We start from the raw sequence: 13317 nt of genomic DNA, 5'->3' as shown, positions 1-13317 counted from the left end.
CCCCACCCCCACCCCGCACCCACCCGTTGTGAAACTGCTCTGTTTCGGTTTATGAAATCCGATATTGTTCAACCTGGAAAAAGCAGTGCAACAAGCTCACCTATCCACGTCTAATTCCAGTTGTCTTTAGAGTCGAATACATGCCGTCGAAAACTAAATCAAATTAAAACGATTCAGTAGAAATTGACGAATAGTCGTGTTTGAGGTAAATGAATGTGACATATTTCCACCTACTGCTCCCAACAAATGTTCATCCACATAGAACAGCATGCGGTATGAGCACGCTGCCTGTCTTGATGGGAGGTGTTGATTTTAGACCTTGCATCCCTATCAGCTTTAGACAGACTATGTACCTTTTTTCAGACAAACAAAAGCATTAGGCCAAATCCGCATGTTTACCATTGCTGCCATCAGCAATCCTGTCTATTGACAAAGATGAACATTTTCTCGCAAGTAGCATAACTGGGCTTTTGTTCCCTCGCTTCAAGTCACACAATGGAACAGAAAAGAGGCATCAGAGAAGAAGGAGATGTCTTAAGTGAAGCACGGGCCTAAACAATTAAGAGGAAGGTACATGGAGAAAGAAATTGAAAGCTCCGACCCTCCCCTCCCCTCCGACCCCCCCCACTTTGCATTGTCGATTTGAAATCCCTCTCTTTCCCTTCTTGGAGGGCTGCCTGTAATGGAGCTAATCTGCCGTCGTTTGTCCGAGCCACAGGAGTTTTGTCAATAACAATCAGCGTTTGGAAAGTGTAATTAAGGCCGAGGCTTTTCATTAGGAAGAAGGGAGGGGGCCGTCTCCAGGGACGGGCATGCCAATTAGAAACTCAGGCACGCGTCGCCGGGTAATTTCAGGGAAAGGAGGGGAAGAAAACCCTGGACTTCTTTAGATTGAAGAGGGACTCTGCTGCTCTTTCACATGAGAGGAGGAGAGGCTTAATGGCATAATAATCAGACAGGGGTCCCGGGCAGAGAAGGCTGGGACTTTTTGGGGGAGGTGAAAGCCCACCAAAATGATAATAGAAACACATGCAGTTTAGGCGGAGTAACATAGAAACAGTAAATTGTGGGATGTAGAACATTTGAGAGGAGGTGACGTTGAGGAGAACTGATAAATTAAAGGAATAACGAGGCAGTCAAGGTTGGAATGTGAGACGGTCCTTGCTAATGAGAAGAAAACAAAGACATTTTCCTTTCTAGCTCTTTATCACACTGTCCTATCACACCTAGGGCAAATAGCATGGTAAATTTGTAGTAACTACCATCCGGACGGCTTGTTTTTTTAATCACCTTGGACTCACCTTGATTACAAAATCTTCAGAATGTATGCGGTTCGCAATATGTAAACATAAATGTCGTGCTTTATTTCTGCACATGCACGCACGCACGCACGCACACACACACACACACACACACACACACCAGCCAAAGCTTTAGATACACCCGAACAATACAATAGTCCAAAATGTTTTTTTTTTTAATCATTTTTAGTGGCACCATCAGAGAGATATTTATTTAACAATATTATTTTTATTGTGGTTGTAGTTTGTCATTATGAAGAGGAGTACCGCATCATATAGATGTTTATTGGGTTTTTTTTAGGCAACATGATTCACCTGATCAATTAAATCTGTGCCAGCGTCAATCTCACCTGCTCATTATCCATCTAAGCACTTACTGTACTTTATTTTTCCCCCATTTATCCCTTTTCTAATTACATCACCTCACCTCATCACGCCTGCCTTTTTACGTTTACCACATCCATCCTCTTGAACTCGTACATTGATAAATTTATATTCAAAATCAAGGCCATAAATCAAGGCCAGGTCCAGATTTATGTCAGTCTACATCCCCATCCATCCCAGAAGTCCCTCTATTCTCTGGGCTCTTCGAATCACACAACCATCCCGGCATTTCACGTGCCCCTGCAATCAAAAGCATATATCACCTTTTGAAGCATGTTTTCTTCCCATTTTGATCCCAAGTGTAAAACTGGTTGAAAACTAACTGAACTCAGCGACCCTTTTTTTATATATGAAGTAATAGACCTTGACAGTACGCCTGTAAAAGTCAGTCTAGATTTTGATGAGAAATACCTGCCATTTTACTGTAATTTACTTACAAGACCTGACTTTCCCCTCTGTGTCCTGGCATGGGTCCTGAAAAGCCATAAAATAGATTGAGAGATACTTATCAAGAGAAGGAAAAGGGAACCAATAACCTCTTCAATTCGGATAAACATGTTCATGGTCCTTGGGCATAGAATAGCCAGAATGCTTCATTCCTATTGGTGAAATTGTCATAAAGTGTCATATCGTGTGTGTCACTGTTTAAGCTCATGACTGACATGCTGTATATATTGTATATATTTCCTGTCTACCTGTGAATAGACAGCAAAGCAAGGAGAGCGTTGCCCAAATGCACAGGTGCATTCAGTAAATCTACTTATCAATTATTGCCAAACACCTCAGAAAATATCTTTAGTCTCCTTTATTGTTGCAGTTTCTCCTCGTTGTGGCAATCTGCTTCATCCTTGATAATCCCGCCATGTTTTTGCGGTTCATTAAAAACATTAACAATACAATATTTATACAGGGTTTTTGGAGTCTCAAAATTCAAAACACTGTTGCAATTTTTCCACTGCAGCGCGTCGGTAGTGGTGCAGTGATTAATGGCTTGGTGTGCGGTGGATTCAGTGACTGTTTCATAGTGGTCCGCTTCAGTCACATTCAACCATGTTGCTTGTTGTGCGGCGGGCCTTGGCTGATTTCATCTTGCACTTCTTTGGAATGCAAACTAGTTGAGACTGAATAACAGCCAAATACTGCATTCTATTTACTTCTTTATATACCATGGGTAAATAAGGCAAGGAAATGTAGAAAAGGAAAATGACTTAAGTTGCCCGACTCCATCACTGATGTATCAGAAACGTCTTTGACAGAATATCAGGTGCACACAGGGCTTGACAGAACATGTGTATGCCGTGGCCCAAGTGTGTGAGAGTGCATGCTTGTTTTTATTTCTAGAGAGTCTGATATCAAAGCACTGTAGCTCTTTTAGTAAACCACCAGGTGCAGTTTGCACACGCGTTCACTTAAACCCTGACAAAGGGAAGGAGGGGTAGGAGCCAAAAAAAAAAAAAAAAACTGAACGCTAAAATGCCCTCAGGGACGCACAGGGTCAATTGGCTGCATTTTCATGATGACATGAAATGAATATGAAAATAGATGGTCTTGGCCACGTTAGCTACCAAATAAACACAATCACTGAATCAGCTTTCACATTTTGTGACCAATAGCGGGACCTTGCTGTATCCTTTCAATTGTGTTCATTCTATTTTTGAAGAAATACATGCGCTACTAATTTTTCACAAAACACCCCTGGGTTTTACAAAGTAAATGTTTCAATGCTTCATCAACAAAGATTAGCTGATTAATTATGACAGAAATACAAAAAGAAAAAAGAAAAGGAATTGGTTCCTGATTGCCTCCTCCTGGCATGTGTGAAAATGAAAAGGATGATTATGGTCTGGTTCTGCTATGACAACAGAGAAAACAGAGCGAGGGAAGACAATCAGAGCTCATCAGCCGTTTGCCTCACACCTTTATTTATCCTCAATCCCAAAGAGATGAGTAGAATTAGCATAATGATTTCTAACCCAGATATAAGGAGGAATTTCTAATTATTTATAACATCTTGGGACCCCCGACTTGATCTGTCCAATAATGTTAACATAATTGCATAAGTTGTCAAAGGCTCTTGGAGGGCCAGTGGAGGAACACCAGCGGAATATTACATAGCTAGCGGGTGCCCTGTATGGCAAGTGAGGGGCAGCGCTGCTAGCAGTGTGTGTGTGTGTGTGTGTGTGTGTGTGTGTGTGTGTGTGTGTGTGTGTGTGTGTGTGTGTGTGTGTGTGTGTGTGCGGGTGGTTGGCATTAATTGTTGAACGTTCACTGTGAAAAATACAAAGTAAAATATACCATAACATACTGCTCTGAATGCGCTTTGTTCCAGCTGCAGCTGTTGTGAAAGCGCTATATGAATAAAGATGTATTGTATGTATTCTATATATTCATAAAATCTTTTTCATTTACAAATGATAATGTGTATTGAAATGAATAAGAAGCGCTGTAAATGCCATTACAGTGGTTAAGGTATTTCTAAAGTATTTGGTATTTGCTTGAGACAATGAAACTGAATGGAATAGTTGTACGGCCAATGTCAAAAGCTTTGAAAGTGAAATCCCAGTTGAAATGAAGAGACTGTAATAGAATGAAACCCTTTATTGAAAATCCTTGGGAGTTCACTAAAATATAGGGAATGAGATGGATGCAAAGGATGTCCTGCTGTTCATGTTAGAGCTGAGCACAACTGTTTTGCTTTTGTTGTTTTTTTTTTTTTTATTGTAGCAATGAAACTCTTTTTCGTAGCGCTATCCTTGAATCATGTGCTGAAATTGAATAATGTATAAGACCTTTTGCCTGTCAAGTATATAAATCATCAACAAAGGCAATTGTAGTAAGAACAGGTTTGGCTCTGCAGGAGTATTATGTAAATTGGTTAGGGGCAGCACGTTTGGTTCATCAAGCCTGCTATTGGAACAGTGGCAGGCCCCTCTGAGCACAGGAGGACATGGCCTGCACCTGGGGCCATGCACAGAATTAACAAGGCCAATTTAGGGTAGGAACAGGGTTGTATCCACCCTTGAAGACCACTGTAGTTTTTCCTCTCTTTACCACTCAGGAATGAGCGCTCTCCTTTGGGTCCCAGCACCAAGTTGTTGTTTTTTTTTTGGTTTTTTTTGCTGGATGACACCTGACCCAACAATGCTTTCAGGTCATTCCATGCCAAATCATCCAGTGTATCAAACCAACTGGATGATAATAAAACTTGCTGTATTTTTGATCATAATGGCACAACACAAAATCTCAGATTTTAGGTCAATCGGAGCATTGGTTTGGAAGCTACGTCCTGTCAATTTTTATAGGTCAAAAGGTAAACTTACTAAGAAATGCGGGTTAATCACTTCCTAAAAAAATGTGTTAAATGGTTGCAAATTTTGAATCCTTGTTGAATGCACTTTCCAACAATACCTGTTCTGTGAAAATTGACCCAGTAGTCCCTGAGATATAAGGGTTCAAAGGAAGGTGGCCATGCCCAAAATGTCAAAGTTTGGCGGGCCGTAGCTCCCGCACCCCTGCTCTGATTGACCTTATCAACACTTAAAATAATCTGAAAAAGTACAAAGTATGCCTTGCATGGATCACATAACTGTGCCTTTTATGCTTTATTCAAAATCCAACGTCACTTGATTAATGAATCGAATGTATTCCTTTTCTTAGGCAACATTGAATACAGCTGTCCTGCCACAAATGAGTGTGAGATCACAAAACGGAGACGCAAATCATGTCAGGCTTGTCGCTTCATGAAATGCCTCAAAGTGGGGATGCTGAAAGAAGGTAAGAAGAGTAAGAGCATTTTTTTTCCTTCTTGCACCCATACATTTAAAAACACTGCGCTGTTTAGTTGTTACCTTTGAACATATGACATATTTGCAACCACCAATGATTTACAGTAAGTGACGATGGGAACATTTTGCAGCGCTAAACACTCGGTGTAAAGTTACTTTTTCCATCTTGGCTCAGGAATAAGCCAGAGATTTTTTTCTGCCAACAAATACAAACGTAACTCCTGCAAGTTAATTCCTTGCTTCACCTAGACAGCAGTAAATACTGGTCAGTCTAGCTGAGGCCAAAAAAAAAAAAAAGATGAAATAAAAATATGCTGAGTAGTGTCATTTGACCATGTGAGTAAAGGAAATGTAATAGTATTCCATCTGTAAAATGTGCTCACTTGGCACAGTGTCGGCTGTCCCCGGCATATTGATCTCCTAAATGTTTTCTGAACATCTCGGGACTCTTCCAGGGAATGCCACATGAGAATTCCCTGACAATTAAACATGTTTTGGATGGAATGGTCTTGCTGGGTTTTCCCCTCTCCCTAACCTCGAGGAGCCCCATGAGACTCCAAATTGAGGCATTCTGAGAAGCACCTACAGTTTCTGTTCTCTCTTACTCCAATGCCTGAGTAATGGATGTGCTCTTTTTGTGTGTCTCCTTTTATTGCTTGGCTGCTCCTATTAAAAAAAAAAACAAAAAAAAAACAATTAACATAAAGTCTAAAATAATTCTGAATGGGTATAAAATAATTCAAAATGGGTAGCTTTGGATTAAAGCGCCACTGTTGGGTACATTATGTCAAATTCTCTTGTGATAGAAACAGTTTAATTTGTCATTGGGTGTTTTTGTCGCATTACTTTTTTTGAGTAAATAGTCCAGGAGACACTTTTGAGTCAGATTGTCCCTCATGGTTATTCAGCATCTTAAATAGTCTTCCAGATCGAAGCCCTAAAAGGTACAATTCTGCATAAAATTGCCGACTTTTACGTTCTCTGGCAAACTTACACTGTATATATTCTGACATTATTCCTCCCATTATTCACCGAAGAGAGGGATTTATAGATGCATATATATCCAGCCGCCACCTGAAGCCAGAGTCATAACCTATATGGATCTCTGCGCAGAAACCAAATCCCCTGGACTGCATGCAGCCAGATAAAGCCTTAGTGCCAGAAAGACAGAGTAATCGCATTACTATCTGATGAAAAATTTATGCCAATATATCATCTTGGAGAGTATGAGACTACAAAAATATGTAGTCATGGCTATAGATGAATGACCAGTGTCAGGTAAAAGGAGTGTAAAACGCAAATATGCCGACTTCGACTTAGCCAAAGGTTTTAACTGCAACTTCTGCGCATCCGCCACAATCGTGGATTAAGAATGACACATTTACATCTGTCATGGGACTGCATCGATTATTGTCACAGATCTTTTTTGCACAATGGAAAGCGCAAAGTCAATGCCATCATCAGCGAAGAGATGTCACATCATTTTTACGTACGTAAGACTTGCTTTCAGGTCTGCCCGCTTAAAAGTGTCACAGAAACGAAATGGAAATAAAGACACGTGGTCAGTCGCCCGCTGTAAGCTCAATGAAGCCTTCAGCTCAACGCCGTGCTCAGGTCCGAGTGTGGAAACGGCTACCACTCATGTGACTGTGGTTGCCACTTACTTTCATTACGGCAGAAAGGTCACATTGTGTGCCAATGGAAAACCACCTAATTATAACTTTACTGCTCTAACAAAGATGCAGCACTAGCTCATGACCGTCTAAGGAAGAAACACAAAAGCAATACAAATTTGCGGCATCAAAATAAAATTAAGGTTGTTCTCACTCGCATTAAAAGGTCCAGTTCATGCCTTATCTTAGGTCGCACTCGAGTCCAAGTCGGAGTCCAGATCCAATACATGAAAAAAATAAATGCACATAAAAATGGTCTCGAATTAATCTGGAAATGTACATGTCATCATTTACACAAATGTCTATATATGCTCTTTTATATATTTACATTTATATTGAATGGGCCAATCCAGCAAACAAGTGCCAATCGCTTTCACTCTCAAAAAAAAAATCTTTCTTTCTTCTTTTTCTTTTTTAGAGCATTGAACAATTCATAATGTGTATTGGTCAATTTCAGACATTTATTTGAGGTCATTGTTTTCTGTACTGAAACTGTTCATGGATTTTGAGCATTCAATTAGTAACCACTTTATCTATTGACAATATATTTATATTAATAGCATGCATTAATCACAATATAAATCAATGTGCAAGAGGTTTTATATATACATTTTATTTCCTTGAGATGCAAATGTCATCAATTTCTGGACTAGCCTGTACGTATTACCATTAACATAGAATGAGGGATTCCTCTGTCTCAGTGCATTTGATTTATCTAATAGTAAGCAATACATTTATATTAATATTCGCTTGTATGTGCTGGCTAAAATGTCCACACAGCTACTGTATGTTGTTCGTGGTTACATCTGTGACTTCGCTCATCGACAAAAGAAACTATTTATTTACGACCTCGTTTAAAGCACCCAGTGGGGAGTAGGCTTCCTTGTCACCAAATATTTTACTCTTGTAAAACTTCTATTTGAGGTTAAGTCATTTAGATATGTCACAATTCCAAACCCGACTGTCCCTCCCTTAGCTCTTGTGCCTTTAAGTAAGATGCTTTATATCAGGTAAGGCAGGATTAGGCTATTTCAGTTTTTTTTTCCTTTTTTCCTTTTTCTTTTTTTTTTTTACTTACCCTGTTTACACATCTTTTGTGTCTCCTTGTTGCTCCAAACAATTTACTTTCTGCCCTAGCGCTGGGGGAAGTGCACTGCTTATGGGCAGACTTGCCCGTGTGTGTGTGTGTGTGTGTGTGTGTGTGTGTGTGTGTGTGTGTGTGCGTGTGTGCGTGTGCGTGTGTGTGCATGCGTGTATGTCTCTTACAGCCACTCTGACCTCTCCCCACCCCAAAAAACAAAATGTAACATTGGGTAATATTAAAATGAGCTATTACTGCTCCATTTGACAAGATATGAATATATTTGGATTATTTGGTCTCTTTGTGCCCTATAAAATTCCATAAAATGAAGAAAATCAATTTGCCCCAAACCCCCTATCAGCTGAAAGCCCCCAGATCACATCTGATTTCCGATCACGTGAACAGGTCGGGACATCCCTCGAGGAAACACTGCTTTTTCTCTGTTACATTGAGCTACATTCTGCTTGCTTTCATTTGTGTCTATTTATTATTGCTTGTGCAATCTAATTTATGTGTGTGTGTGCATGTGGGAAGTAGGGGGGTGGTGGTGGTGGTGGTTCAGCAAGAGTACTGTCACATAACACCAATCCAACAAACAGTACCTCTGGTGGCATTTGGCTGCATTTTTCCAGGCAGTCACATGACAAAGACCACAGCAGCGCACAAAAGCAAAGTTTTCACGGGGACTAATTTATGTAAAATTTGGCACAAAAAAAAATTGAGAAAATAATGCAAGTTGTGTTCAGAAGAAATAGAACACCCTTGACACACGTTCAGCCAATGTTTACCTTGCAGACTATGAAAAAGAAAAGCCATTACAAATGTCATCTGTCAGCCTAAAAATATCAACATTTCAGCCTCCACTCGACTTCGAACTTGAGAAAAGATGTCGAAGTTTGCTATGTAATCTCTCCCTTATGAGCCTATTGTGCTATTTCCCAAAGTTTAAACAAAGAAAGTTAAGACCATTTCTTGTGGCTGAATTTGCCTTCATTTAAAATTGTTTTACTTCTGTATTATTTTACAAGTAGTTTAACAGGATTTTGTTTGGGTGATATCTAAATGAGTAAATTCCCATTTTATATTTTGTCTATTTGACGTTCATACTCTGACTGGCAAACAAATCAGAAGTTATGCATCAGTTACTCAGTACTGGAGCAGTTTGTTCACTGAATACTTATTTTTACTTAAGTAATTATTTAGATTGCTTCGTTTTGCTTTTTCATCAGTAATATGAATTTAAAGTAATAGTATTCCTATTTGAGTACAATATTTGTCTCCGATACCCAAGGGTGGAAAGGAAGACGGTTTCAGCAATTTAATTTAAGGAGACCTGCTCAGAGCCTTTGTTGAGTAGCTGTACTTTTGCTCTCACTGTATAAAGGAGGAAGTGATCAATAGAAGAATTAAATGTCAGGGGCAACAGGTTTTTCCTCTGATCAATGAAAACGGGTCAGAGCTTAGAGCAAGGGAGAAGACAAGATACTATTGAGAGATTATATTGACATCGTTCAGTGACAGTTGCTCTTTGTACCAACTTCCTCTCCATCTCGCTTACTCACATACAAATGCCAATACGCACCAGGTTGTAATGTTACCATGATAGCAAAACGCTGACCGTACGTAGTACCTTGATACTGACACTAAAATGATAGCATGGCAAAAATTTTAAAAAATAGTAAAACACAGTGCAATGAAAGCTGATAGCTACACAACTTCAAATTGTATTTATATTAAATAAAAAGATTACATTTCAAGATACAGTTAAAATACTTTGCATAAAATTGAGGAATGCTTTTAAAACGTTTTGAAACACTTGAGAAAATTTTAACATAAACATTTATCATTTTTAAAAAACTACTGAACATTTTGTGTACTGTGAATCCAGCATGGTAAAAGTCATGGTCCACCAAAAGTTGATTGTTCAAGCAATGTTAGCATAATCATACATAACTAGAAGGCTACTAAGTTTAGTATCATACACCTCCACCAAGGCTAAATTTGTGGAAAAAAAAGTGAAACCCCATAGGGTCTTATCGTTGGGTGTGTTTGTCCATTTATGTGTTTGGTAGCAGGCTATTTCCCGGAGGATGGAGAATAAATGATTTTGGGGTTTGGGGAGGGTTTGACTGAAGCATGGTGACTGAAGCAAGTGTGTGGCCAGTGCTATGTGCTATATTTGGCTTCATCAACAATGCCTTGTCAAATGGAACTGATCACAAAATAATTTACCCCCATTTGACGTGAAAGGTTTGAAGTGTCACAAATTAACCTGTAGCACTTTGAATTTATGAAATAATTCAGCACGCACGGCGTCCTCTTTCGCTCATCACAAGTAGCTTTAGAACACAAACGGTCTTCCGAGTTCGTTCAGCGTGCCTTGCATGTTGCACATGTCGGCAAAATCAGTCCAGACAACACTCCGTGGGCCATCTTTCTTTCTGAGGAGTTTAATTTCTGTAATAGGGCGAGAGTTTGGAGCCAAGTCTGTCTGCCTGTTTCTGTACAGTATTTGACTTGGGCACCGACACGCTGAGGATCCGTCCTACTGACACATAGGTCCCTTTTTTCATGCCTCGCGCAAGTCTAGCACAAAATTAAATCTTCTTTTGGTATTTTTCAAGATGTGCACAGGTATAAGGGGGCATTTCCGCCATTGTGCAGTGTTGTTAGATAGAAATCAGCGGACAAGGGGCCATTCGAAGTGGCTCCCCTCATTTCCTTTAATATCAGGAAGGTTGAGACTCACAGTCTTTGACATTGCGGAAGCAGAAATTGACTCGCTCGGGGCCATGCATGAGATTGTCATGCACAAAGGACATTTATACGAGAAAACTGCAAGACGACCCCTTGCGGATGAGGTATTCCATTCTGTATGTGACAGGACATTTGGAGACTGCTTTGCACCCCCTCGATATGTGAAGTGTCTCTGCTGGTGTACAATCCAACATCGACACCGTGTATTTTGTCTGATAGCGCACAGTTGCACAGAACAACAAAGAAACGTAGGTATTGTTTTATATGATCAAAATTACAAGAACATATTTTAGCCCTTTAGTCATCACAAAAGGAAATGGGGGACAATACCACTAATGAGAGGCAGAACTTTCAGCACAAAAATCGTACAAATACAATGTGGACTCTGGGTCAATAAAAATGTTAATGGTACATAAAGTAACTTGGTTGACCATAAATGTTTAGAAAGTTGACCTAGATTTATGCGTTAAAATCTTTAATGCATGTGACATAACTGAGTGTAGTTGAGTCATTCGTCAGCTGCATAAATTAAAAATATGAGTGGCGGTAACAATAATTTGACAATTTTTAGTTATTAATGGACTGACTTATTAATGCACAATAACTCATTTTTACTGCTATTGTATTAATGTAACGTGTGTTAAGTACCAGTCAGTAATTTCAGTCAGCGGTAGGGGCAGGGATGTCAGCACACCCGGGAACGTCGAGCTAACCTGTAAATGGACTACGTGACAAGGGTGTCAGTGTGGCAGCCCCTTGGGTCTGAATATGTGGTGGGGTCAGTTTGCTTCCTTCTCTCATCACCGCGCGTGATTAAAAATGCTGCAGCACTCGGACGAGCATGCAGCGCTGGCATCGGGGGCCCTTGGAAATAGTGCTGACGGCAGTTTAGCAGGGCGGCTTCCTTGAAAGGCGAGGTTCACCATGCCTTGCCATGTGGCCTTCTGATTTTCCCAGCTAAAATAGCTTCTGCCTAAGCCCCGCTTGGCATTGCCAACCATCCCAGACATCCTGACACTTTCCCCAGGGAGAGAGACACAGAACAGGTGAGCGACTCAAAATAAGGGCCCCTATCATGGCCGTCCACGCAAAGTGAGTGAAGACAGGCTCTTTTGTAGGAGTGTGCTTGGAAGGGGATTATTATTGTTTTTGGAGAGAAAGAGGAGCCGCAGGTCAGCTGGCCCCCGCCCCCATCCTAAATCCTGTGCTAATCCGTGCACAAATGCCGGCCGCCTTGGCCAAAAGCCCTCTCCCCCAGCACCCCGCTTTGAAGAGATGATACCCGCGCTCAACCTCTGCTCGCCTCGCTCCGCTGTGTGGCGGGCCATAAAAGAGTGAGATGACTTTAGATGAGGTGGCAGTTAAACCTCTTCGCACATTTATAACACACCTACTGTTTACTATGGAGAGAGCTCTGCAGCGTCAGACCACTTACAGCTGAGGGCCACCAAGGGGACATATGAAGCTCTCTAAGGCCCCTATCATGTCCTGTCATAGTGCCTGGCAGTGGGAGTGACTGAATCTGGCCGAGCTGCTTTTAATGGTCCCGCTCCTCTCCGGGTCCCATCTCTGACCCTCTTGGACAGTAAAATGAGCCTGGATTGTGCCAAGTTTTAATTCCTGTCAGCATCTGTTAATTATGACCAGGGCTGTTCTAATTAAAAGAGGCACCCACCAAACTTCAAATGCTGGCGTTGCATCCACCGGCTGACATAGCCACATGACTCAACTGGTCGAAAGGATCATAGAGAACGGGAGTGCAGCCATCTGGCAGCATTGGAGTTCATCGGGTGAGCCGCAAGAAACTGTAGAAAGTGGTGACATCACATTGGACCGTGAGAGGAATTTTCCATGGCTGTGGCATTGGCTGTAATAAACAGTGGCAAGCGGAGTTTTTATAGAGATAGATAGATAGATAGATAGATAGATAGATAGATAGATAGATAGATAGATAGATAGATAGATAGATAGATAGATAGATAGATAGATAGATTTTTTTTTTGTAATAATTCCAAAGACATAGTCAGAGATTGAATGCTAAAAAAAATCTGCAGTGTTTCTTAACTGGAGTAGCGTTAAAAGAAAGCTGTCATGTAAAGTGCAGGTATAGTTGCCATCAGATTATTCCTTGTGTCTTGCTGGGAAGGATCAGTCTCTGTTGGGAATTGGGGGTAATTAGGTTAGTGGGTTGTCAGTGTCAGGAAATTGAAAGACAATCCTAATCAGATTTGTGTTCCTAGGGAGTCAAATAATTTATATAAGTGGAAGAAATCTCTATTTTACAGTTAGATGATAATACACTTTATGGCCCCACCCATGTGGGGTAGCTGTCGGCT

General features: G+C 40.7%; 1 protein-coding gene across 6 annotated transcripts in view; it reads left to right on the top strand.

The window, feature by feature from the left end:
* The window catches only part of esrrb (estrogen-related receptor beta), a 51300-nt gene that overhangs the window by 22052 nt on the left and 15931 nt on the right, over positions 1-13317 (top strand). For 4 of the 6 annotated variants that reach the window (XM_019857344.1, XM_019857341.1, XM_019857342.1 and 1 more), the window contains one exon: positions 5343-5468. In XM_019857344.1, the coding sequence (XP_019712903.1) occupies positions 5343-5468 (126 nt within the window). The remainder of the gene's footprint in view (positions 1-5342; positions 5469-13317) is intronic. The other 2 variants (XM_019857343.1, XM_019857340.1) reach the window with 1 other exon arrangement.

The sequence above is a fragment of the Hippocampus comes genome, unplaced genomic scaffold (assembly GCF_001891065.2).
Source record: "Hippocampus comes isolate QL1 unplaced genomic scaffold, H_comes_QL1_v1.1 scaffold32, whole genome shotgun sequence".
NCBI lineage: Eukaryota > Metazoa > Chordata > Actinopteri > Syngnathiformes > Syngnathidae > Hippocampus > Hippocampus comes.
This window is presented reverse-complemented; position numbering and strand designations above follow the sequence as displayed.